This window comes from Mercenaria mercenaria, chromosome 1 (assembly GCF_021730395.1).
Source record: "Mercenaria mercenaria strain notata chromosome 1, MADL_Memer_1, whole genome shotgun sequence".
Lineage (NCBI taxonomy): Eukaryota > Metazoa > Mollusca > Bivalvia > Venerida > Veneridae > Mercenaria > Mercenaria mercenaria.
Genome location: NC_069361.1, coordinates 36,332,300 through 36,357,883, shown reverse-complemented (window position 1 = coordinate 36,357,883; position 25,584 = coordinate 36,332,300). Strand labels below are relative to the sequence as shown.

At 33.5% G+C, this 25,584-nt stretch overlaps 1 protein-coding gene across 1 annotated transcript; it reads left to right on the top strand.

Moving 5' to 3' along the window:
• Positions 1-192: 192 nt before the first annotated feature.
• On the top strand, positions 193-11,486 carry LOC123541851 (histone-lysine N-methyltransferase set-1-like). Its single transcript, XM_045327477.2, has 5 exons — positions 193-287; positions 2,364-2,466; positions 3,583-3,736; positions 10,802-11,009; positions 11,316-11,486. Exons 2-4 carry the CDS (start codon positions 2,367-2,369, stop codon positions 10,806-10,808), a joined length of 261 nt encoding a protein of 86 aa, XP_045183412.1. The 5' UTR covers positions 193-287; positions 2,364-2,366; the 3' UTR covers positions 10,809-11,009; positions 11,316-11,486.
• Positions 11,487-25,584: the final 14,098 nt, after the last annotated feature.

Here is a 25,584-nt window from a genome sequence, read left to right as displayed (position 1 = left end):
TATGCTGTGTGCAGTTCGTGACTGACTGACTCGTGAATTTTGGTATAATACCTCGGTATAACTCTGTGAAACTTGTCAGTGGTGTGTGAGCAAAAGCACACAGCCGTATCCCATATCTGAATTTTAGCCCCGCCCCAATTCCGCGCATGCTCACCTACCTATATCCGACAATTGGGGTACCTCTGCTATTTTGCACATACTGTAATCAATATTAACCGAGGTGTAACAATTGAAGTGGCCCTAAATTCTACATCCGTTTCTGGTACAACTTATCCCGACTCAACGAGGTAAGTTTTCAACTCGAACCCAAGACCTTGTGATCTGTCTACAGGCAGACACTCAACCACGTCACTAAAGGGTTAACCCAACAGCAAGGCTGTTGGAAATGGCCTATAAACCTACAGTCACTACAAATATATTGACGAATCGACATTCAGAGTGTGTCTTTTCGCTATAGAGGTTTCGGAACTTAAATTTTATTCGTGATATAGGATTCTATGGTCGTTAATATTATAAGTGATTGGCAGAATTTACTGAAACAATAATTGATTTCAAAGGTAAAGATCTATATAACTATGAATCTTTTGGCTCCAGCCTGATATCTCGATTTGTCACATACTTTCGTGACCTGATTTCAAACGATTGTATTTTATTTAACTGCACATAACTGAAAATGTTTGGAGGAAAGGTAGACAAATACTGTAAAAGATGTATCTATTCAGATTAGAATTTCTATCCACTGTGTATAAAAAATAATGATAGAATTTTTTTTTTCTTTCATTTTTAATCAAAATATTGATCACCATAATGATTTCAATCATACGGACAGATACCGTAAGATATATTTCTTTGCTATCCAACATGTCATTTATGTATTAAATTTTGCTAGAAGAATGAATATTGAAACAAAGTTAATTAACATTGTCAAAAACTAGTGAGTTAAAAGCGGGCAAGTATATTATAATTTTAAAATGCGTTTTTTACTGCGGCTAAAATGTTTTTACCCAGCCAGGTATTAAGCTACCGCGAATAAAATATTTAATATTGAGTGACATCGCCCGAGTATGGTTCGCCATTGTCATCAAAAATAATTATATCCACTCTGGTAAAATTAAGATTTTAGCCGCGGTTTAAATATTTTATGTCCGGCATAAATGTTAAACATTTCTACCACGTTTTAAATATTTAATATTGAGTAACAATGCGAGGGCTGACCGGGAAACTATTGTATCTGCATTTTTGTAAATTTTTCATGAGAAAGAAAAAACTGAATATTTTCTTAAAAACACAGGTTAGTGTTACCATTCTTAGTAAATCATTATTAATTGAAATAAGAAACAATATATGGGCTTTTAAAATGCACTCAAATAATTTATTTTTAAGTACAAAATGTATTAGTAAAAGGTGTCAGATACAATAGTTTCACGTTCAAAATCACATTATTGAATTTAAAAAGTTACCGTGAAACTATTGTATCTACATTGTTAATTAAGAATTATTTATAAAATTCATATTACTTTAAGCAAAGAACTACTGTTTTACTTATAAATAACATAAATTACAAATATACAATGAAAATAGTGTTTAGATACAGAATTTTCTTTCTGATGACCTGGAAACTATTGTATCTATAGTTGAAGTATGTTTTCAATTTTTTTTTCATTGGATTATCTTTTAAGTGTATTTATCTTTTTATTTCCATTGATAAATTGGTAAACATATATTTGTTAAGGCTCTAAAAGTAACTAAACAATACTTTAAGCCAGTAAATAATTAATTTAGCCATGGCATAAATATTTATTTTTGACAAGGCCTGCCACGTTTTTTATCGAGCCTAAAATAAAGTGTAACATTTCTGTCAGAGCTAAAATCGTATTTTTACCGGAGCTTAAATATTTTAACCGCGGTGGAAATACTGTTTTTATAGGAGCTAAAATATTTATTTTAACGGCGGCTAAAACAATTATTTTTTTTACATTGGCCAGCATAAAATCAGATTTTTGCCAGAGCTTAAATATTTTAGCCGTGGCTAAAATCGTATTTATGCCGGAGCTAAGATATTTTTACTGCAGCAAAATTAATTATTTTTGGAGGCGATTGCCAACCATAAAAGTCGTTGCTATAAACTTTATGATTTCCATTACTCAATTTACTGTCTATGCAGTGAGACAGGATTAAAACTAAATTAAACCATAATGTTCCAGAGTTGTTTGAAAAAGTGCACTTGTTTTAAATTGTCAGATCACTGTTTGAAAATATACACTTCATGCCATTATGAGACACAGACGGGCTCGATATATTGCCTTTGTACATATTGTAAATTTAATGCTAATATGAAATCATAGTTGTTTTTTTTATTTTAGATTATGAGACCTAAAAGACAAAAGCCTATTGAAATGGCAGCCAGTTTCATTGAGGCAGGAAAGGATCCTCCTGACTACGTAATGGAGGTTATTCCTCCAAAAGGTAAGATTTCAGAGTTTTTTTATGATGTCAAATTGGCAGCAACTATCAAGTTTTTCAGCAAAATATGTATGATGAGATATAATTCATAATGTGCATTTGGGACTAGATTAACATGAGAGTATTTGAATAGCATATTTTGATTCATCTGCCATTCTCACATCAGATAGTTTGTTAAATAAATGTATTCACTAATGCACCCTATACCATTCATCAAATGTTTTCTGAATTAGTTTGTTAGATGTATCTTCATCATCCATTAACAGATTTTATCTACTACTAAGAATGTCATGCTAAGCACTTACTTAAAATTGTACATTCATGGTCACAGTTCAAGGCCATTACATTTAGTGCGTTTTTTTCATGTACTGTAGTTGTTATACCCCCAACAAAAATTTTTGGGGGGTGGGGGGGGGAGGTATATAGGAGTCAGTTTTGTCCCGTCTCGTCACATCGCGAAATCTTATTATCTCAGTTATTACTAAATGCATTCAATTCAAACTTAAAATAAATGTTCCACCTTATCAACCACATCATATGACACAAGGTGTGTAACTCTGACACCACCTTTTCATGAGTTATGCCACCTTTTACTTAGAATTAAAGGTAAATTTTGATGCATTTTCACTATATCTCAGTTATTACTAAGTCGATTTGATTCAAACTTAAAATAGATGTTCCACCTATCAATTGCATCATGTGACACAAGGTGCATAACTCTAACACCAACTTTTCATGGGTTATGCACCCTTTTACTTAGAATTTAAGGTTAATTTTGATGCATTTTCACTATATCTCAGTTATTACTAAATGGATTTGATTCAAACTTAAAATAGATGTTCCACCTTATCAACCACATCATGTGACACAAGGTGCATAACTCTGACAAAGGTCAAGGTCATAGTTCAAGGTCAGATATCAAGTTTTTGCTCCATAACTTCCATAAACTGATCCGTATGAACTTTGCCTTAACTTGAAAAAAAAAATCTTGCATCCAGTACCTGGTGGGGGTATTAATCACTTTCAGTGATAGCTCTAGTTGTAACAACAAAAGCTACTTTTCAGGCTTGAAGTAGTGTTTATCATTACAATTTACCTTAAAGTGTTTTGTATTCAAAGGACGAGGTGTCAAAACCAAAGTAAATAAACAACAACACGACTTCATCCTTAATTATTATGGTGACCTTATCACTGGAGAAGAGGGCGAGAAGAGAGAAAAGGACTGTGAGTCAACGTTTAGGTACTTTTTCAAGTACCAGGGCAAGGATTGGTGGTGAGTATTTTTATTTCATGTTTATCAGTAGTTTACCAAAGTATAACAACAGGTTATATCCAGATAAACTCACTGTTTTGAATGTGGCCATGATGGTGATTTGGGTCCTTCTTTAGCTCATCTAATCAAAAGGCTCTTGGTGGCTTTTCTGACCACTGGATGTCCGTTGTGTTTTGTTAGTCATCCGTCTGTCAACAGTTTCTACAAAGATCTTCTTCAAAACCAATCTTCACAGGAATGATCCTTGGATGGCCACCTTTGGAAATTGTTCTAAGAATTGAGACTTTTCTTTCAGTCGGACAATTTTACAACTTTTGTCAAGCAGTCTCTTCATCACTAGTGAAGTCTTTCAAATGTGAGAATTTGATTTTCACATAAAAAGTTATAAATAGGGTACAGTGTATTCTTTTGAAAGTTTCAAATTACTTGGCACAAATGTTCAGGTTAAGGTTTTTGTTTAGGTTCACTTTTCTAGGTATTAAATTTATTAACAGATTTATTTGTTCATTCTTGTTGAGTCAGGGGTGTAAACTTAATACAAACTGTAATTGATTGAATTATTTGACTGATATCGGGTAAAAAGACCTTTGAAGAGGGTGATTCATGCTAGTCACTTTAATTACCTACCACTTGACCCTGAAAGATTTCCGAAAACTTTACATCCCTGCTTTGGTTTTTTGTTATTATTTACAAGTTAGATATTCCAGTGTGGGGAATCACATGATCAGAATAATCTCTAAACCAAAATAAATTTATGAATAATATGGCATAATATTAAAGCAACTTTTGCTGTAAATCTAAGACATGGCCTATCATATGGCAACATAGATGTATCCTAAAACTACATTGATTTTAATCAAAATCACCTTCCGATTATCTTCAAGAAACTGAGACTTTTTATTTTACTTAGTGTTTGTAATTACAGGACATCTATCATTCTTGTCAACTACATAATAATTTATTAATTTCCATTGGTCATATGTTTAAATTTCATATCTTAACATGGTAAGAAATTTATTCATGTTCTTAAAAATATCACTTTAGAGATTATTTTGATCATGTGATTCCCCACCTTTGTCCAAGGTCAAGGTCATAGATAGGGGTCAAAGGTCAAATATAAGAATGAAATTGTGTGTTCGGACCATATCTTTTGGCATTAATGTTAACCATTATGAGATAGAGAGTAGTTTGCAAGAACCAGGTACTTATGTCAAAGGTTAACATCATGCGTTGAGGTAGAAAGATATAGCTTGGAACAAATAGTAGACCCCAATGTCCAAGGTTAAGGTCAAAAGTCAAATATAAGAAAATAAATATTTAGTTGTTACTTCACAGAATAATAGAGGATATTGAAAGGAAGTTCAGTGTTAAAAAAAAGACCTACAAGCTATTTTGACGGATATACTTTGTGACTTGTGTTATTTCTAGTCATTTGATTGTAAGTATGCCTCCTCCAGTATGATACCTAATTAATTGTTAGGCAATAATCTTTGTATTAGTAGAGGTTGTGTCCCCATTTGCCAGTGTGTACTTGAATAAGTCTCCATTTGAATATATGCTTGTTATTACAGACACATTTACACAAATCGCAATTTCTGTGCCCATATGTCTGCTAAAGTTATTGTTGCTTTGGAAACATATGGTACATGCATTTTTAGCAGCTAAGCTTGACTATTCAACGAATAGGTAGAGCTATTGCACTCACCCATGCATCGGCGTCTGCCTCGGTGTCTGCGTCCCGATCAGGTTAAGTTTTTGTATGTAAGCTGGTATCTCAACAACCACTTGTGGGAATGGATTGAAACTTCACACACTTGTTCCCTGTGATAAACTGACCTACATTGCACAGGTTCCATAACTTTGATTGCATATTTACAAAATTATGCCCCATTTTCGACTTAGAAATTCCAGGTTAAGTTTTTGTATGTAAGCTGGTATCTCAACAACAACTTGTTGGAATGGATTGAAACTTCACACACTTGTTCACTGTGATAAACTGACCTACATTGGTTCTATAACTCTGAGTTGCATATTTACAAAATTATGCCCCTTTTTCGACTTAAAAATTTCAGGTTAAGTTTTTGTATGTAAGCTGGTATCTCAACAACCGCTTGTGGGAATGGATTGAAACTTCACACACTTGTTCAATGTAATAAACTGACCTACATTGCACAGGTTCCATAACTCTGATTTGCATATTTACAAAATTACGCCCCTTTTTCGACTTAGAAATTTATTCAATTGTCAAGGCTTTTGAAAAGTCGAGCGTTGCTGTCCTCTGACAGCTCTTGTTTTATTTGATCATAAGTATGCCTCCACACCGTAGGATACTTATTTGTTAGGCAATAATCATTTGTATTAGTAGAGCTTGTCTGCTCATTTGCCAGTGTGTACTTGAATAGGAACCTCCATTTGAATATATTGGCAACATGTTACATACATTTATAGCTCGACTATTCGAAGAATAGTCTAGCTATTCTACTCACCCTGGCGTCGGCATCGGCGTCGGCGTCACACCTTGGTTAAGTTTTTACATGCAAGTACATACAACCATCAATTAAAGGCATATAGCTTTGAAACTTATTTTTTCTTTTTCTAGGTCAATTACCAACCTCTCTGGGTCAAGACCCATAACTCTGACATGTATTTTGAGCAAATTATGCCCCCATTTGGACTTAGAAAATTTTGGTTAAAGTTTTACATGCAAGTTACTATCTCCAAAACTAATGCAGATATTGATTTGAAACTTCACATGTGTCTTCAGGGTTATAAATCTAGTTGATAGCAGCAAGTCTCATAACTCTGACCTTCATTTTGGCCAAATTATGCCCCCTTTTGGACTTAGAAAATTCTGGTTAAAGTTTTGCGTGCAAGTACATACAGCTATTTCTAAAAGGCATATAGATTTGAAACTTATTTTTTCTTTTTCTAGATCAATTACCAACCTCACTGGGTCAAGTCCCATAACTCTGACATGTTTTTTGAGCAAATTATGCCCCCTTTTAGACTTAGAAAATTTTGGTTAAAGTTTTACATGCAAGTTATTATCTCCAAAACTAATGCAGATATTGATTTGAAACTTCACATGTGTCTTCGGGGTTATAAAACTAGTTGATAGCAGCAAGTCCCATAACTCTGACCTTCATTTTGGCCAAATTATGCCCCCTTTTGGACTTAGAAAATTCTGGTTAAAGTTTTACATGCAAGTACATACAGCCATTACTAAAAGGCATATAGATTTGAAACTTATTTTTTCTTTTTCTAGATCAATTACCAACCTCACTGGGTCAAGTCCCATAACTCTGGCATGTATTTTGGGCAAATTATGCCCCCTTTTGAACTTTTAAAATTCTGGTTAAAGTTTTACATGCAAGTTTCTATCTCCAAAACTAATGCAGATATTGAATTGAAACTTCACATGTGCCTTCAGGGTTATAAAACTAGTTGATAGCAGTAAGTCCCATAACTGATATGCATTTTGGTCAAATTGTTCCCCCTTTTGAACTTAAAACTCTTTTGATATTATACCTTTTTTAGTTATATTTTCCTGCTTCTGGGACAATATTTCGAATAGTCGAGCTTGGCTGTCTTACGGACAGCTCTTGTTATGCCCCCACTTTTGTGGGGGAGCATATAGATTTGCTCTTGTCCGTCCGTCCGAGAATGTTGTGTCGCGCCTAGCTTCAAAAGTATTTGACGTAGAGTCACAGGAATGTTGGTTAGCATGTGTAGTTGTGCACCTGGGGTTTCACGTCCGGATTCACTTAGTCATGTAGAAGTTATGGCCCCTGACTTTGTAAAAATTGGTCATTTTAATGTTGTGTCACGCCTAGCTCCAAAAGTATTTGACGTAGAGTCATGAAACTTTACAGGAATGTTGGTCAGCATGTGTAGTTGTGCACCTGCGGTTTCACGTCCGGATTCATTCAGTCATGTAGAAGTTATGGCCCCTGACTTTGTAAAAATTGGTCATTTTAATGTTGTGTCGCGCGTAGCTCCAAAAGTATTTGACATAGAGTCACAAAACTTTACAGGAATGTTGGTCAAGATATGTAGTTGTGCACCTGGGGTTTCACGTCCGGATTCATTCAGTCCTGTAGAAGTTATGGCCCCTGACTTTGTAAAAATTGGTTATTTTAATGTTGTGCCGTGCGTAGCTCCAAAAGTATTTGACCTAGAGTCACAAAACTTTACAGGAATGTTGGTCAGGATATGTAGTTGTGCACCTGGGGTTTCACGTCCGGATTCATTCAGTCATGTAGGAGTTATGGCCCCTGACTTAGTAAAAAATTGGTCATTTTAATGTTGTCATGCATAGCTCCAAAAGTATTTGACTTAGAGCCACCAAAGTTTTCAGGAGTGTTGGTCAGCATGTGCAATTGTGCACCTGGGGTTTAGCGTCCAGATTCATTCAGTATTGTAGGAGTTATGGCCTGATCTGTGTCATGTAGTGGGGGCATCTGTGTCCCATGGACACATTTCTAGTTATTTCTATAGTCATTTGATTATAAGTATGCATCCTCTAGTAGGACATTTTATTAATTGTTAGGCAATAATCATTTTTATTACTAGAGCTTATTTCCTCATTTGCTGGTATTTGTTTGAATAGGAGTCTCCATTTTAATATATTTACAATACACAGTCCCAAGATGCTTGTTATTACAGACATGTTTGCACAATTTGCAATATATGTCTGGTAAAATTATTGTTGCTATGGCAATATATGTTAGATACATTTTTCTTTCTATAGTCATTTGATTATAAGTATGCCCCCTCAAGTTGGATAATAAATTGTTAGGTAATAATATTTGTATTAGTAGAGCTTTTGTCCTCATTTGCCAGTGTATTTGAATAAGAGTCTCTGTTTGAATATATTTACTATACACAGTCCCCATATGCTTGTTATTACAGACTCTTTTGCACTATTAGCAATATTTGTGGCCATATGTCAGCTAAAAGTTATTATTGCTTTGGCGACATATGGCACATACATTTTTTATTAGCTCATCTGTCACAAAGTGACAGGGTGAGCTATTGTGACTGCCTTTTGTCCGTCGTCTGTCCATAGCGCATCGTTCATCAACAATTTCTAAAAAAATCTTCTTGAAAACAACTTGGCAGAATTACACCAAACTTCACAGGAATGATCCTTTGATGGTCCTCTCTCAAGTTTGTTCAAAGAACTTAATTTGGCCCTTTTTAGAGGTCGCAAGAGCTAAAAATAGAAAAACCTTTAAACGACTTCTTCTCAAGAATCGCTTGATGGATCTTCACCAAATTTGGCCTGAAGCATCCTTGCAAGGGGCTCTCTCAAATTTGTTCAAAGAATTTTGTTTGGCCCCTTGTAGGGGCCACCAAAGCTAAAATTAGAAAAAAAGCCTATAAACAACTTCTTCTCATGAACAACTTGATGGATCTTCACCAAATTTGACCTGAAGCATCCTTGAAAGGACCTCTCTCAAGTTTGTTCAAAAAATTTCGTTTGACCCCTTTTAGGAGCTGCCAGAGCTATAAATAGAAAAACTTTTAAACAACTTCTCCTAATGAATCACTTGATGGATCTTCACCAAATGTGGCCTGAAGCATCCTTGCAATGACCTTTCTTAAATTTGTTCAAATAATTTTGGTTGGCCCCTTTTAGGGGCCGCCAGAGCTAAAAATAGAAAAACCTTTAAACAACCTTTTCTCATGAACTGCTTGATGGATCTTCACCAAATTTTTCCTGAAGCATCCTTGCAAAAACTTCTCTATTTTATTCAAGTAATTCTGTTTGGCCAGAGCTAAAAATAGATATAACCTTTAGACGACTTCTTAAGAACCTTTGAATAGATTCTTGCATGGATCTATTTCAAGTTTGTTCAAATTCTGTTTGGCCCCTTTTAGGGGCAACCAGAGCTATAAATAGAAAAACCTTTAAACGACTTCTTCTCATGAACCACATGATGGATCTTCAAATTTGGCTCGAAACATCCTTGCATGGGCCTTTCATAAGTTTGTTCAAAGATTTTTGTTTGGCCCCTTTTACGGGCCACTAGAGCTAAAAATAGAAAATCCTTTAAAAGACTTCTTTTCAAGAACCGCGTGATAAGATCTTCGCCGTATTTGGCCTGAAGCATCCTTGCATAGACATCTCTCAAATGTGTTTGGTCCCTTTTAGGGGCCACAAGAGCTAGAAATAGAAAAAACTTTTAAACAACTTCTACTCAAGAACTGTTTGATAGATATTCGCCAAATTTGGCCTGAAGCATCATTGCATGGACTTCTCTCAAGTTTTTCAAAGAATTTTGTTTGGCCCCTTTTATGGGCTACCTGAGCTAAAAATAGAAATAATCTTTATACAGCTTCTTTTCATGAATTGCTTGATCGATCTTCACCTAGTTTGGCCTGAAGCATCCTAGCATGAACCTCTCTCAAGGTTGTTAGAAAAATTTTGCTTGACCCCTTAGGGGCCTCTGTAGCTAAATATAGAAAAACCTAAAACAACATCTTCACATGAACTGCTTTATGGAACTGCAGGAAAATCTCGATTTAATACCTACAACAAGGTGATTCAGGTGAGCGATTCAGGACCAAGATTGGCCCTCTTGTATTTATAAGTTTATTAGTAACACAGCTTACAAAAATGATGAAATTTTAGATGCTAACCCTTTACATGGAAAAATGGCCATTTTTTTTTTACTACTTGAGCTCTCCGTATCAATTGACTTTTAAATTTTCTTAGCTTAATTTCACCCGGACATTTACATCTATATCAGACCTTACTTGCAAACTTTATTTCATAGTTCTATTCTATATAGTTGGAAAGATATAGCTTTGTACATGTTTTTAGCTGAATTGGGCACTTTACTGTGCACCAGGCCGTATGTATTTAAGGAAACGAGATTTTATGTCAGTTCCTACTATTATTAAGAAGTTACTGCATTACCATTTAGAGAAACAGTCACTCTTAAAATACATATACTTTTGTAAAAGCTTAAATGTTTTAAAAAGTTGAAATACAAAATCTTTATTGACAAGGGTATGGTTAATATAACTTTAAGTTTCACATTGCCATTCTTTTTTCAGTCCTTGAAAACAAAAGAAAAAGATGGGAGAATGTAGACTTGAAAAGAAAATCAGAATCAGACAAATCTGGGAAGCAGTCTGTTGATGATGAGAACCAGTCCACAACTAATGAAGACCAGTCTGGTGTAGATGAAAAAGGAGATAATCAGAATGAAGAAGTGGATTCTAGCTGGAACAACTGATACGTATTAGACCTTCCTGATTCTAGGTACAGTAGACATGCAGTTGTTTAACTTTTGTGTTCTGACTTGTTTCTGCATACCCTGACCAACTGGAAGTTAAGCCACTGAAACTGCTATAAATATTGAATGACAGTACATTTTTTAAACAAATATTTCATCTAGAATTTTAAAGTGTCAGCTGTATGAAAATCATGTGAAAATAGAAAGAAAAACAGTACATCATAGAATTTTTAGCAACGGATGCATGTTTCTTTATATCTGTTAAATTAAGATGTTAGTTAGAGACTTAAAACCTAGAAAATAAGTACAGATATATTGTTTTCCAATTACAGTAGTAACTCACCTGATGATGATGAAGATAACAAATCAGATATTGACCTCCCTGATGATATAGATATTGAACTTGGAGAAGGTGAACTAGAAAGTGACAGAGAAGGCACTGAGAGAACTGAAGCTAAATTTGATAGGGAGTTTGAATCTCATGATAATGAAGAAGGTATTGACATCTTTTGTCATGTTTGAACGGAATGAGCAATATTTTTATTCCAGGAACGTCATGTGAAAATTGTTTTATGGTGTTTGTGTTCAGTACCCACCCATACTGTTCACAGAACAGTAAAGTACCTATACCCAATAGTTAAGGAACAGTATGAATCCTGGTAAGACTACACAGCTTTGCACACTGGTCTCAATCTGTATTGTTCGCAGTTGCTGTAAGGCCAGAAATGGCATGACATGACTCCTATGTCAATTAGAAAATCTTGACTGTAGTGACATCAATAGACTTTCAGTGAGAATATGCTTATTATCAGACATTTTTAGCTCACCTATCACATATAGTGACAAGGTGAGCTATTGTGATCACTTTTCTTCTGTGATCTGTCGTCCGTGCCTCCGTCCGTAATATAGTTTCCATTTGAATATACTTACCATACACAGTCCCCAGATGCTTGTTATTACAGAGACGTTTGCACATTTCGGAATTTTTGTGCCCATATGTCTGCTAAAAGTTATTGTTGCTTTGGAAACATGGTACATGCATTTTTTTTATTTGATCATAAGTATGCCTCCACACAGTAGGATAATTAATTGTTAGGCAATAATGTTTGTATTAGTAGAGCTTGTGTCCTCATTTGCCAGTGTGTATTTGAATAGGAGCCTCCATTTGAATATATTTACCATACACAGTCCCCAGTTGCTTTCTATTGCAGGCATGTTTGCACAATTTGTAGTCAATTAATTAATCATATGTATGCCCCATCCAGTTAAATACTCAATTGTAAGGCAGTAATCTTTTATATAAGTAGAGCTGGCATGTATTTGAAAAGGAGCCCCATTTGAATGTATTTATCATACCCAGTCCCCAGTTGCTTGTTATGTTTGAATAATATGCATTTTTTGTGTCTGTATGTCTGCTAAAATTATTGTTGCTGTGGTATCATAAGTTACATATATCTTATTTCTATAGTCTGCTGATGATAAGTATGCCTCCTCCAGTAGGGTACTTAATTAATTGTTAGGCACTAATCATATTTATTACTAGAGCTTGTTTCCTCATTTGCCAGTGTGTATTTGAATAGAAGCCTCCAGTTGAATGTAGCAATTTTTATGCCCATATGTCTGCTAAGATTATTGCTGCTATGGCAGCATATGTTGCATATATTTCATTAGGGGACTATAGGTTTGCCCTCTGTCCGTCATGCTGTCCAGAAATCTAGACCCCCCGATAACATAAAACCATGTAAGTTAAGTTGTTGAAACTTGGTACATGAATAGATGGCAATAAGGAGGTTATGCACGTCATTTTGTTTTTCTCCTTGATCAAAAATCTGGTTGCTATGGTAACAGAAATAGTCAAAATACTGCTTTAACAGATGGATTCTTTGATAGCCCAAAAAGTATACCAGCTAGTTTAATGAAAATAAGTATGTGAACAGATGGTAACATGGAGATTATGCACCTTACTTTGTTTTTTCCTCTGGTCAAAAGTCTGGTTGCTGTGGTAACAGAAATAGTCAAAACATGGCTTTGACAATTGGATCCTTTGATAACTCAAAAAGTGTCCTAGTTAGGTAAAAAGTTGAAATACAAAATCTTTATTGACAAGGGTATGATTAATATAACTTTAAGTTTCACATTGCCATTCTTTTTTCAGTCCTTGAAAAAAAAAGAAAAAGAGGGGAAAATTTTGATTTTGAAAAAAAATCAGAATCAGAAAAATTTGGGAAGCAGTTGTTGATGATAAAACCAGTCCCCCAAAAATGAAGCCCCAGTTGGTGTAGATGAAAAAGGGTAATCAAAATTTAAAAGAAGTGGATTTGGGTTACAGTGACATGCAGTTTTTTTAAAAACTTTTGGTTCTAAATTTGGTTTCTGATAACCTGACCAATTTAAAATTAAGCCACTGAAACTGTAAAAATTTTGGAATGAAAAGAAATTTTTTAAAAAAATATTTCATCAAAAATTTTTAAAGTGTCAGCTGTTTAAAAATTCTTTGTAAAAATTTAAAAAGAAAAAAGTAAAATCATAGAATTTTTTAGAAACGGATGCATTTTTCCCCTTTTTTAATCTTTTAAAATTTAAAGGTTAGTTAGGACTTAAAACCTAAAAATAAAAAACAGTTTATATTGTTTTCCAATTACAGTAGTAATCACCGATGTTATGAAAAAACAAATCAGATATTGCCTCCCAAAGATTAGAATTTAAACCCTTGGAAAAGGTGAACAAAGAAAGTGACAGAGAAGGCACTGAGAGAATTTGAAGCAAATTTTTGATGGGGATTTTGAATCTCTGATAATGAAAAATTTATTGAAAAATTTTTTGTCAGGTTTAAACGGGAAGAAAAATTTTTTTCCCCGGAAACGTCAGGGTGAAAATTGTTTATGGTTTTGTGTTCAGTACCCACCCATCCTGTTCACAGAACATAAAGTACTTTTCCCCAATATTTAAAGGGAAAACAGTAAAATTTCCTGGAAATTTACACAGTTTTGCATACTGGTCTAAAACTTATTGTTCGCAGTTGCTAAAAAGGCCAAAAATGGATGAAAAGACTCCTATTTTCAATTAGAAAATTTTGGACTGTAGTGACTTAAATTAAAATTTAAAGGAAAAATATTGTTACGACTCAGGGGTTGCGGAGATGGGTGGGTTTGGGGCAAACTAAAAAACCTTTTTGGTAAACTTACTCAAGTTTTTTGGAAAAGGGAAATTTAGGGTTTTTCCCAAAGGTTTTGGGACTCAAAAACCGAAAAACTAACAAAACCAGAGAGACTAATAAGACCAGGTTAAAAATTTAATGAAATTTATTAATTTTGATTTATCAACCCGGGGAAAAAAAAAGGGGTGAAGTAAACAAAATTAAAAAAAGCACATCTAACTGTTTCCCAAATTTTAGTCACAAATTCTTCTTGATTTTTTAAATGTTTTCATTATTGTTGGTTAAATTCTGCCAGTAAAAGTGCAAACTTGAAAAATTTGGTTTAAAGATTTGTTCCAGTTTTCCATTTTACAGGTAGCAAATGCGATTTTTCAATGAACTTTAAAAATTTTTAAAATCAATACTGAAGCACTTTTATGGTCCCAAAATGCAAGATTTGATAATATCTTTTTTTAGATTAATCTTTTTTTACTGATCTGGCTTTCCCAATAACTTGAAAAAATTTTGGGGGAAAACCAAAGACACTGTTCGCAACAAAAAACCCTTCTATAAAAATATAGTCACTTAAACCCTCAGATTTTAAAAAATTTTCCTTTAAATTTACTTTTTTTTTAAAAAAAGCAACGAATATAAAATACATCTGTGCAAATAAAAACTCTTGAAATTTACAAAATTTTTGTATAAAAAGGGGGCTTTTATGGCCCTTTGGTTTTTAAAATTTAAATTAAAAATTCGTTTGCAAGCAAATTTCTTACATTTTATGTTCGTATGGGGTTCTTTCTAAGAAAATCTATTGAAACAAGCCAAACGGGGTTTAAGTTGAAAGTTTGAGCTAAAGTGATTGCAGAGGGCCCAAAAGGGGGCCTTTTTAATAGTTTTCCAAAAAAGTGCCCCAAAAAAATTCCCAAAAACATTTAAAAAGGGTTATTTTGGGAAAATTGACCAAATGGTAAGTGCCGAGGGTCACATTTCCCAAACCCCGGTCACAGGGGCCTAAAACGAAAAAATTCTATGCTAAAATACTCCCGATCTTAAAAAAAAGGGACGATTTTATGAAATGTTTACATGAAAATAACATAAAAATATCCCCAAAGGGGAAAAATTTCTACATGTTAAAAGTGTTTTAAACATCTTTGTAGATGCCAACGATAATTTAGGTTGCTTAGTAACGGAAAAATAGTCCAACAAAAAAAAAAATGCGAAAAAGGAAAGCAAATCCTGTCAGGAAATGTGCCCAAATTTCAGGGGAGTTAAAATAAAAAAAGGCAAACCCCTCGAGCGAGCGTAGCTTAAAGGGCCCAAAAAAACTATTCACTCCCTTTTAAAAAATTTCCAAAAACCCAAACCCACTTGAAAAGAAACAAAAATTTAGTGTCATTAAACCTGAAACGCGAATTCATACTTGCAAAATTTTAAATGGAAACCCCGTCCCCAAGGGGTGACGTCTTTCCCTGTTTGTGGCGTTCTTAATACTTTAGTTTTTTTTTATGATATTCTTTTCCCTTTTTCGCCAATGCTTGATCTTTTAAAAGAAAATCATATTTTTTTTCTCCCAAACGGAAATCTTTTTTGCATTATTTTTGATTTGATAATAAAAATGAAGTTCTGAAATTCCTGCCAAAAAAGCATTTCCTGTGGGGCACCGTTTTCTGGGGCCCACGCACTTTTTAAAAAAAAAGCAAAATTGAAATTATTTCCATAACATAATTTTTTTAAAAAAAAAAGACACCTAATGAACAAAAGAGTTTGGGAAAAACCAAATAAAAAAATTTTAAAAAAAAAAAAAAAATTTTCCCGACTTTGGGGAAGGAAAAAAATGGCGGCACCCAAAAGGCGGCGCCCGACGAGAGGAAAATTTTTTCAGCTACATCAAGGGGCCCCTTTTCGGAAACCCCGGGTTTATTTCCCTACACTTTCCCTTTTAAGGGCGAGCTACGCTCGCTTCGGGGAAAATTTTGTAAATTTTAAGAAAAAAATTCGGGACGTCCCAAAAGGGAAAGACATTTTATTTTTAAACAAACAAAAAGTACTGTTTTAAATTGTGAAAAGTCTGTAATGATTCACTTGTAGGAAAAAGGGTTAAAAAAATTGGTTTAAATGGGGCACCACCCGAAACGGATGTCTCTCGGTAAAAAAAATTGTGTTACGCGCTTAAACCCAAATTTGCGCTTTTTTAAAATTTCCCAAGCGCAAATAACCAATTTGTTATCTGGGGCAACGTTTTTGAAAAATGGGGCCAACCTTTTAATTTTTTATATGCCAGGGTAACTGTTTTGGGCGGTTTGGTAAATGAGCTGCGTTTTTTAACAAAATTTTTGATACCCTCACGTTTAAAAATTGAATAAAAAATTAGGGGGGTTAGACTTGTGGGCCTACAAAAACTGTTTTTTTTTTTTAAAAACTGACGGTGATCGGGCACGGGGGGAAAGGGGGGAAATTTAAACCAGTGAAAAATTTTGTAAAAAACCCTTTTTAAATAAACCTGTCCGAAGTGCCCAGGTGATTTTTGGGTGTTCGCGGGGGTTGTCCTTTGGGTCCGTTTCCCCGGTCCTTTTGCGGCGTGCGTCCGTAAACTTTTGTTTGGGAACCCTCAAGGGGTCACTTTTTTCAGGGAACTTTATGAAATTTGGGTCAGAATATTCATTTTGATGATATTTTAGGTAAAGTTGGGAAAGGGGGTAAAGTCCCTTTCAAAAACTGGGGTCCGTGGGTCAAAAAATCAAAAAAACCTTTTGACCCTCAGAGGGCCATTTTTAATTTTCACAAGATTTCACAAAAAATTGGGCCGGGAAATTTTTACCTTGATGAATAATTACAAGTTTGAAATGGGTAAACGTTCCCCTTCAAAAACTGGGGGTTCCAGTAGGTCTAAAAATAAAAAAAACCTTGTGACCCCCCTAGGGGCCAAAATTTTTCCCAAAGGTCTTCATAAAAAATTTGGTCAGAATGTTCCCCCTGTGATAATGGGTTTCCAATTTCAAAACGGGTCACCGTCCCATAAAAAAACTAGGTCAGTAGCAAAAAATTTAGAAAAAACCTTGTAAACCTTCTAGGGCCAATATTTCATGAAACTTCATAAAAATTTTGGGTCAAATGTTTCCTTGATGATATCTATCGGGTTCGAATGGGTCCCGGCCATCAAAAACTGGGGTCAGTAGGTCAAAAAAATAGGAAAACGTTGTGACCCCTCTAGAGCCCTTTTTTTTTCATGGGATCTGTATGAAAGTTGGTCTGAATGTTCATTTTGATAAATTTTTTGGCCCATATTCGAAAGTGGGTCAGTGCCATCAAAAACCCGGAAAATGGGTTAAAATTTAATAAAAAAAACCCCCCTTGTGACCCTTAGAGGCCTTTTTTTTTAAATGGGATCTGTATAAAAATTTGGTTTCTGAATGTTCATTTGGAGGGTTTAACTGGGTTCAAGTTTAAAACGGATCATGTGCGGTTTTAAACTAGGTCAGTGGGGTAAAAAAAAATTTTTTAAGAAAAACCTTGTGACCTCTCTGGGGGGGCCATATATTTCACAAATTTCAGATAAAATTGTTCGGGAACGTTCCCCCGATGATAATTTTGGTCAATTTCGAAATTTTGGTCACGTGCCGTAAAAAAACTGGGTCATTTGGCAAAAAATTTGAAAAACCTTAGGGACCTCTTTTGGGGCCCAAAATTTTTTTCGGGGAACTTTTAAAAATTTGGTCCTGAATTTTCATCTTGATGAAAAACTACCCAAAGGGTTTCGAATCTGGGTCTTGTCCCGGTTAAAAAAAACCTGGGTCAGTATGTCAAAAAATAAAAACCTTGTGACCTCTCTAAGGCCAAATATTAAATGAAATTCTTTAAAAAAGGCATAATGTTTCCTTGATAAATTTTTGGGGCGGGTTCAAAGGGGGCAGGGGCCCAAACAAAAACTAGGTCGGGGTCCAAAAAAATGAAAAACCCAAGTGACCTCTCTAGAGGCCATATGTTTCAGGGGGATCTGTTTTAAAATTTGGTCTGAATTTTCATCTTGAGAAACTAAAACAATTTTGGGGAAGTGGGTACGTTCCTTAAAAACTGGGGTTCAGTAGGTCAAAAAAATGGGAAAAACCTTTGGACCTCCAAAGGGCCCTTTTTTTTTCATGGGCCCCTGTAAAAAAATTTGGGTTTCTAAATTTTTCATCTTGTTATACCTAGGTAAAGTTCAAAACCCAGGGTCATGTGCGGTCAAAATTTGGTTAAATGGGCCCTAAAAAAAAAAAACCCTTGTAAACCTCTCTAGGGGCCCCAATTTGGGAAAAGGGTTCTCCATAGGAATTGTTCAAATGTTCACCGGGAAGATTTCAAGGTCAATTTTTGAAACGGGGCCCAAAATGCCAAAAAAAAAACTAGGCCCATTTAAGGTCAAAAAAAAAATTTTTGGGGCCTTTCCGTAAACCTTTCTTTTAAATTGGGTTCTGCCCAAAAATTTGGGTCTAAATTGGTACATCTTGGTTATCGGTCAAGTTTGAAATGGGCAGCGCAGCCCAAAAACTAGGTCAGGGGTTTTAAAATTTTTAAAAAACTTTTGCCCTTTTGAAGGCCAATTTTTTTTTAAAAAGGAAATTTTCCCATAAAAAATTGTTTCTGAATTTTCACCTTGTGAAATCTAGTAAAGTTCAAAACAGGGTCACACCTTCGAAAAAAAGGTCAAAAGGTCAAAAAATGGGAAAAACCTTGTGCCCTTCTTAGAGCCCAAAAATTTTCAATGGATTTTCATGTAAATTGGTAAAAATTTTTATCTTGTAATTTCTGGGTCAATTTCAAAACTGGGTCACATGAGCTCAAAAAATTTAGGTCACAAGTCAAATAATAGAAAAACGACTTTAAATTAAATTTGGGGTTCAGGGGGGAAGAGGGGGCCCCTTTTTCAGGACCTTTTCATGGTCCTTTTTTTTTTAAAAGTAAATGGGGTTTTTAAATGCGGAAATTTTTTCAATGAGATGCTCACGCCCCGGTATTTTTAAGGACAAAACATTTTTTTTGACGACGGTTTTTAAGATAAAATTTGTCATAGGGGGTTAAAAAACTTTAAAAATTGTTTCCAAAAAACCCAAAAGAATATTTAAAACCCAATTTTTAAATTTATTTATTTTTTATTATTTTTTTAATTTAAAAAACCCCCTGCCTGAGGGGGTTTGTCAAACCAGCGCAATACAAACCCTGAAATGACGCCGAAAATTTAAAAATTATTTTTTGATCTTTTCTTACAGTTCGAATTTTGATATTTTTTAAATTGTTCTGTAGTACAAAAGATTTAATTTTCGCCAAACGTGAACAAATTTTTGTTCCCTCCCTTAAGATGTTCCTGGCAAAAGAAAATTTTTGGAAATTTTAACTCTGAAAATTTGAATAACGCCAAAACCATTCTAACTTTTCCCTTTGTTTAAAAATTTTACAGACTGAAAATTGAAAAATCGGGGTTTTTTAAAAATGTTAAATAAATTTATTTCCATCAAAAAATTAAAGGGATTTCGGTCACCGGGGTTTCAATACCCGGCAGTATAACCCCAAAATCAAAAAAAACCAAAAAACCCCGGGGGGTTGTGTTTTCCTTTCGGATAGCCACATCTTTCCTTCTTTTTTTTTAAAAAACTAAAGTTTTTTACTTCATTCGACCCAAAACGCAGCATTTTTAATCCCCGGAAAAGAACAAAAAAGGAGACTTACATAAAAGCTAATTCCCACAACTTACCCCAATTCACCATATCGTTTTTTTTCATCAAAAAAAAATGCGAAAATTCTTTTTACCAAATTGGGCATATCCTTGAAAAGGCCAAGTTTTAAAAATTTAAAAAAAATTTTAAGCGGGAATTTAAAAAAAGACGATTCTTACAGATCTTTTTTACTTAAATCTTTTTTTAAATTTTTTTTATAGTGAGACGATGGGAAAAACTAAAAGTTTGGGTAAAAATGTGAACGAAATTTTAAAATTTTTTAGGTGCAAGATGTGTTCCTGCTTAAAAAGAATTTTGAAAATTACCCCCAAAAACCTTGAATATTTTTTAAAAAAATTTTTTTAACCTTTTACTTTTTTTTTTGGGTTTACAGTTTTAAAATGTAGTTTTAAAAAAAACGGGAAAATAATGTTTCATCCGAGCCGGGGGGATGTTGTTCCTGCGCTAATAGTAAATTCTAAAACGCCCCGAAAATTTCAAAAAATTTAATTTTAAAAAGAAACAAAATTTTTTAAAATTTTTCCAAAAAAATTTTTTCCCAAAGTAGAAAAAAAAAATGAAAGAAGCGGGGTTTTCCGTAAATAACAGAAAAAAATTTTTACTTTTTTTTAATCTGCGCAAGTTTTTTTTCCCCCTGCGCTAATAAAAGATCTGGAAAAAATTCCGGGATAACTTGGTTTTTCTTTCATCAACCCTGCTAACTTTATCATTGTTTTTTTAAATTAAAAGGCTGAAATTTGTGTTTTTGGCCAAATGAAATTTTTGGGGGTTACTTTCTTTTATTTCGCTGTTGTGGCCCTGCGCTAAAAAAAATTAGGAATTGATTATTTTTTATAAACCATGCTAAAAATAATTTGGGTTTTATGGTTACAGCCCTAAAGTTTTTTGCTTTTGCAAAGACAAATGTTTTTTAAAATTCTGTAACCCGCAGGGGAAGGTCATTTTCTGCGCTAATAGCAAATTTGTTTTTAAAATATATTTTTGATTTATAAAAAATTTATTTTATGTCCCTTTTAAAAAGATGTAGTAGAAAAGATAGAAAAAAGAGGGGTTTTCCCGGGCGTTTCGGGTGCAAGCCTTTGCCCTTTGCGAAATAAAAAGTTTTAACCTTAAATTTCAAAAATTTTTTCTTTCCTTTTATGTCAATTTTTTAAAATTTTGAAATTTACAATTACGACAAAAAATTGTATCTAGAATATAAAGTTTCCTTTTTCCAAAAATTCAGGGAATTACGGTTTTGCACAAACGAAATTTCCTAAAAAGGTCAACAAAATCCCAATATATGTCATTTCTTACTTTTCAAATTTGATTTTAAATTATTTTGCATCTTTTAAAAGGGCAAAATAAATAGAATAACGAGAAAATTTCCCATAAAAAACTTGCACCAAAGTTTACATTTGGTAGCTGGGGGAAAAAAGGGTGTTCCTGCCAATTTAAAAAATCTGAAAATTACTTTGAATTTAAAATTTAACTTTCAAAAACCAAAAAAATTTTTAACATGTTTTAGGGGCGAAAGTCTAGCTTTTGCAAAAAATGAAATCTTTTTACATCGAAATGGGCCTTTTGGGAAAAAAACCCGAAAATCCCCAAAACAAATTAAATTCCCCCCCCCCCCCCCCCCCCAAAAACCCCCCCCCCCCCCCCCATAGTTTGACGTAAAGGGTTAATGCTTGACGTCAAAAGTTTTTGGGTTGCACAAAAAAAAAGGGCCGCTGTTTTTTTATCTACTGTTTCAGTTTTGGGGAAACGGTATTGGAATCGAAAAATTTAAGCGGGGTTTTTCCCCGGAGGGGGGTTTTTCTGCGTCCCTGACGCCCCTTTGGGTTGCTTTGGACTCGCATTGTTAGTCCCTTGAGCCCCACGGCCCCGGCAAATCGGTCCCCAAAACCCTTTGCACTAAAAGTTTCCCTTTTTTGCGCAGTTCCCCAAGTAAAAGGCAGTTTTCACCCCCGGGGGCCCCACCCCCCATCGTGGGGCTTTTTAAACCCGGGTTTTAAAGGGACAATTCCAACTTCAAAACAATTTTTGTTCCGAGCGAAAAAGGAAAAGGGAAAAACTACCCCGCGCTACCGACACCCCCAAAAATCTAAGTTTGCCTTTTCGCCTTTAAAAATCAAATGGTTTTTTTTTAAAATTTTTAAAAAAATTTAAAAAAACAAAAAAATTAAAGAATTTTTGAGGGAAAAAAAAATTAATAAATCAAAAAAATTTAAATGATACAAATTAAAGGGTTCGAGATTTTTTTTAAAACAAAGATAAATTTTGGCCCCAAAACAAGGACACGAGGAACTTAAAGGGGGAAATTACTGGAAAAATTTAAACATAACAAAAAGACTGTCACCCCTTTTGTTATCTGTCTGGATTGAGAAGCCATCCCATTTTGAAAGTCCCTTTCCCGGGAAATCCCTAAATCAGCTGCTATCAAAAATTAAAAAATAAAAATTCATTGGGTTTTTGGAAAAAATTTTTTTTTGGGGAATAATTTCCCAAAATTTTCAAGATCAATTTAAAATTTTGGGCCCCCCCAAAAAAAAAAATTAACCCTTTTTTGCCCCCAAAGGGAGCCCAAAGGACCCCAAAAAAAAAACCCCGGGGGAAAACCCTGTTTTGAAAAAACCAAATTTTTTAAAACCCTTTTTTTTAAATAACACGGGGCGTCCAAAACGTGTAAAAAAAAATCATCGGGATCGCCCCATATAAAACCCCCCGACGAAAAAACGGCCCAAGCAAAACATACATAACAAAAAACCGGAAATTAACAAATGAAAAAATTTCGTTCTCGCTAAAAAAAGAAAAAAATCTTTTTCAATTAATTTTTACAGTTTAAATTTAAAAAATTTAAAAAGTGTGTTTTATAAATAAATAAAAATTTGAAATACGGAAAAACTTTGCTATTAGCGCGGGAAACCCCCCTTCCCACGCTTTACGGGTGAAACAAAAAGAACCATTTAGATTTGAAAAAAAACTACATTTTTTAGTCAAAAAACGAAAATAAAAAGAAAAAGTTAATATAAATTTTTTAAAAGAAAATTCAATTATCAAAGAAAATTTCCAAAATTTTAAAAAAATTACGCGGGACAAAAATCTTGCGCAGAAAAAAAAGGTAAAAAAATTTCGTTTTCTCGTTTGACAAAATCACTCTTTTTCATTCTTTTTTTACAAAAACTTTTTGAAATTTACATAAAAAGTTTTTTTAAAAGAATAAAATATATTTGAAATACAGGTTTTTTCAAACTTTGCTATTAGCGCGGGAAACCGACCCCCAAAGCAATTTAACGGGTGCAACTTTATAGATCCTTTTAAAGATTTGTAAAAAAAACAACAGTTTTAGCGTAATCGAAAACCAAAGAAAAATTTTAATATGTTTATATAAGAAAATTCAATTTAAAAACAGAGAAAATTTCCCAAAATTTTATTTTTAAGCGCAGACACACACTTGCCCCCAAAAAAAAATTTTAAAAATTTTTCAACTCGTTTTTTAAAAAATCCCCTTTTTTTCTTTTCTTTTTTACGGGTTTTTTTGGAATTTCCCTAAAAAGTATTTTTAAAATAAAAAAAATTTTTGGAAAACAGTGTAATTTCAAACTTTGCTTTAGCGCGGGAAACCCAAAACCCCCCAAAGAAAGTTTACGGGTTTTGTAACTTTTAAAATCCATTTAAAAAAATTTAAAAGTTTTAGTCTGAAATTGGAAAAACAAAGTAAAAATTTGATAAAAATTTTAAAAGAAATAAAATTTAATCAGAGAAATTTTCAAGATTTTTTTAAATTAGCGCGGGACACAAAACTTGCGCAGAAAAAAAAATGAAAATTTTTAAAATTTTGTTATGACAAAAACATTTTTTTTTCAAATATTTTTTTTACGTATTTTTTGAAGTTACATAAATAGAAAGTTTTTAAAAGAAAATTTTTGGGAAAAACATGAAAATTTTCAAACTTTGTTTTAAAACGCGGGACCGACCACCCAAAGGGCAATTAAAAACGGGTTTAAACATTATAGATCCATTTAGAAAAAAATTTTAAAAGTCTAAAAATTGTAAATCTTAAGAAAAAATTGTTTTTGATTTAAAAAAGTTTTAAAATTAACCCAGGTTTTTCCAAAATTTAAAAATTAGGAAACCCACACACCCTTGGGCCAAAATAAAAAATGAAAAAATTCTTTCTTTTTTATACAAAAATCTTTCTTTTTTATTTTTTTTTTTAAACAGAAATTCATTTGAAAGTACATAAATGTATGTTTATGAAGAAAATTTTTTGAAAAAACAGTGTAATTTAAACTTTTGCTTTTAGCCAGGACCAACCCCCCATTTAAAGGGTTACAGGTATAAACTTTACATTTCTATTTAGTTTTGAAAAAAAAAACTATAGTTTTAGCCCAAAAATCGAAAATTTAAAGTAAAGTTAATTTGTTTTAAAAAAGAAATTCAAGTTTTCAGGGGAAAATTTCCAGATTTTTTTTTAGGCAGGGCCCCAAAAACACATATTTGTGCAGCTCCCAAAATAAAAAAATTTTTTTGGAATTTTTTTTTAAAATAAAAATTAGGTCAACTCTTTTTTTCAATCGTTTTTTTATTTTAAAATAAAAAAAAAAAATTTAATAAAAACGTAAAATTTTTTTTTAAAATTTTCTTTTGATTTTTTTATTTCATTTTTTATATTTGGCCAGGTGAGAGATTTTCCCCCGTTGGAAAAAGAATATTTTTATAAATTTCAGATACTTCAATTTTAAAAAAAAACGAATTTTGCTAAGTGATGTGTGCTCGGGTGAAGTAGAAAAAATTTAAAAAAATAGCCCAAAACATACCAGGGCAACCCGGGCAAGTTGGGGAAAAACACACCTTCACACATGTTTGGGTTTTATTTTATCTTGGGATGAACGGAGGCATTGAAAACCCGGGGATGACTAACCCCGGAATTTTTGAAGTAGAAACAAATTTATGACACATAAAATTTTAAAAACCAAGTAATTTAGGGATTGACATCTGTATTTATTTAAATTGACCAACTGCAAGATTTTTCAAACACGAAAAGCAAATTTTGATAATAAAATTACATTTGTTAAATTTCGCTGGGGGGGGGGGGGGGCCCAAAATGTAGTAAATCGCGCAGGTTAAAATTTTTTCCCGGGGCAACGGGTTGGAAAATTCGTTGCACCAAATGGGGGGGCCCCCAAAGTAAAATTTTTTGTTATATGCGCTGCGCGTTGGTTTAAAAAGCGCCGATTGGTTATTTGCGTCAAAATAAACAGAGGGTTTTGGGTTTTAAATTAAAACGAACATGGGGGGGTATAATATGAGTTTTGGGCTGTAAATTTTGTAGCAACACATTTGTGACAGTTCTGTGTTTCGTTACGTCAGCTTGCAAGAAAAAGTCTTCTGAAACAATCAAATTTTTTTGCCAAGATCAATGGGCTGCTCACAATTACAAAAAAATGGTAAGTCCCCTTTTTTCGAGTCGTTACAAAAAGCTTAAAAATTTTAGACCCTTTTTTTCACCCATCAATAAAAGGACAAGGTGAATTTTTGTGATCACTTTTTCCCGGGGATCTGTCGTTGCCCCCCCGTTTTAAAATTGTTTCCCTTTGAAAAACTTACCATACACAGTCCCCAGATGCTTGTTATTACAGAGAAGTTTTCACTTTTTAAAATTTTTGGCCATATGTCTGCCTAAAAGTTATGTTGCTTTTGGGAAAAATGGTACATGCATTTTTTTTTTTTGATCATAAGTAAGCCCCACACAGTAGGGTTTTTTAA

What these genes read in the sequence shown, in the direction of transcription:
- LOC123541851 (XM_045327477.2), top strand. Translation starts at nt 2,367, where the DNA reads ATGAGACCTAAAAGACAAAAGCCTATTGAAATGGCAGCCAGTTTCATT. An exon ending in GGAGGTTATTCCTCCAAAAG is followed by an intron (nt 2,467 to 3,582) that starts GTAAGATTTCAG and finishes TTGTATTCAAAG; the next exon opens with GACGAGGTGTCAAAACCAAA.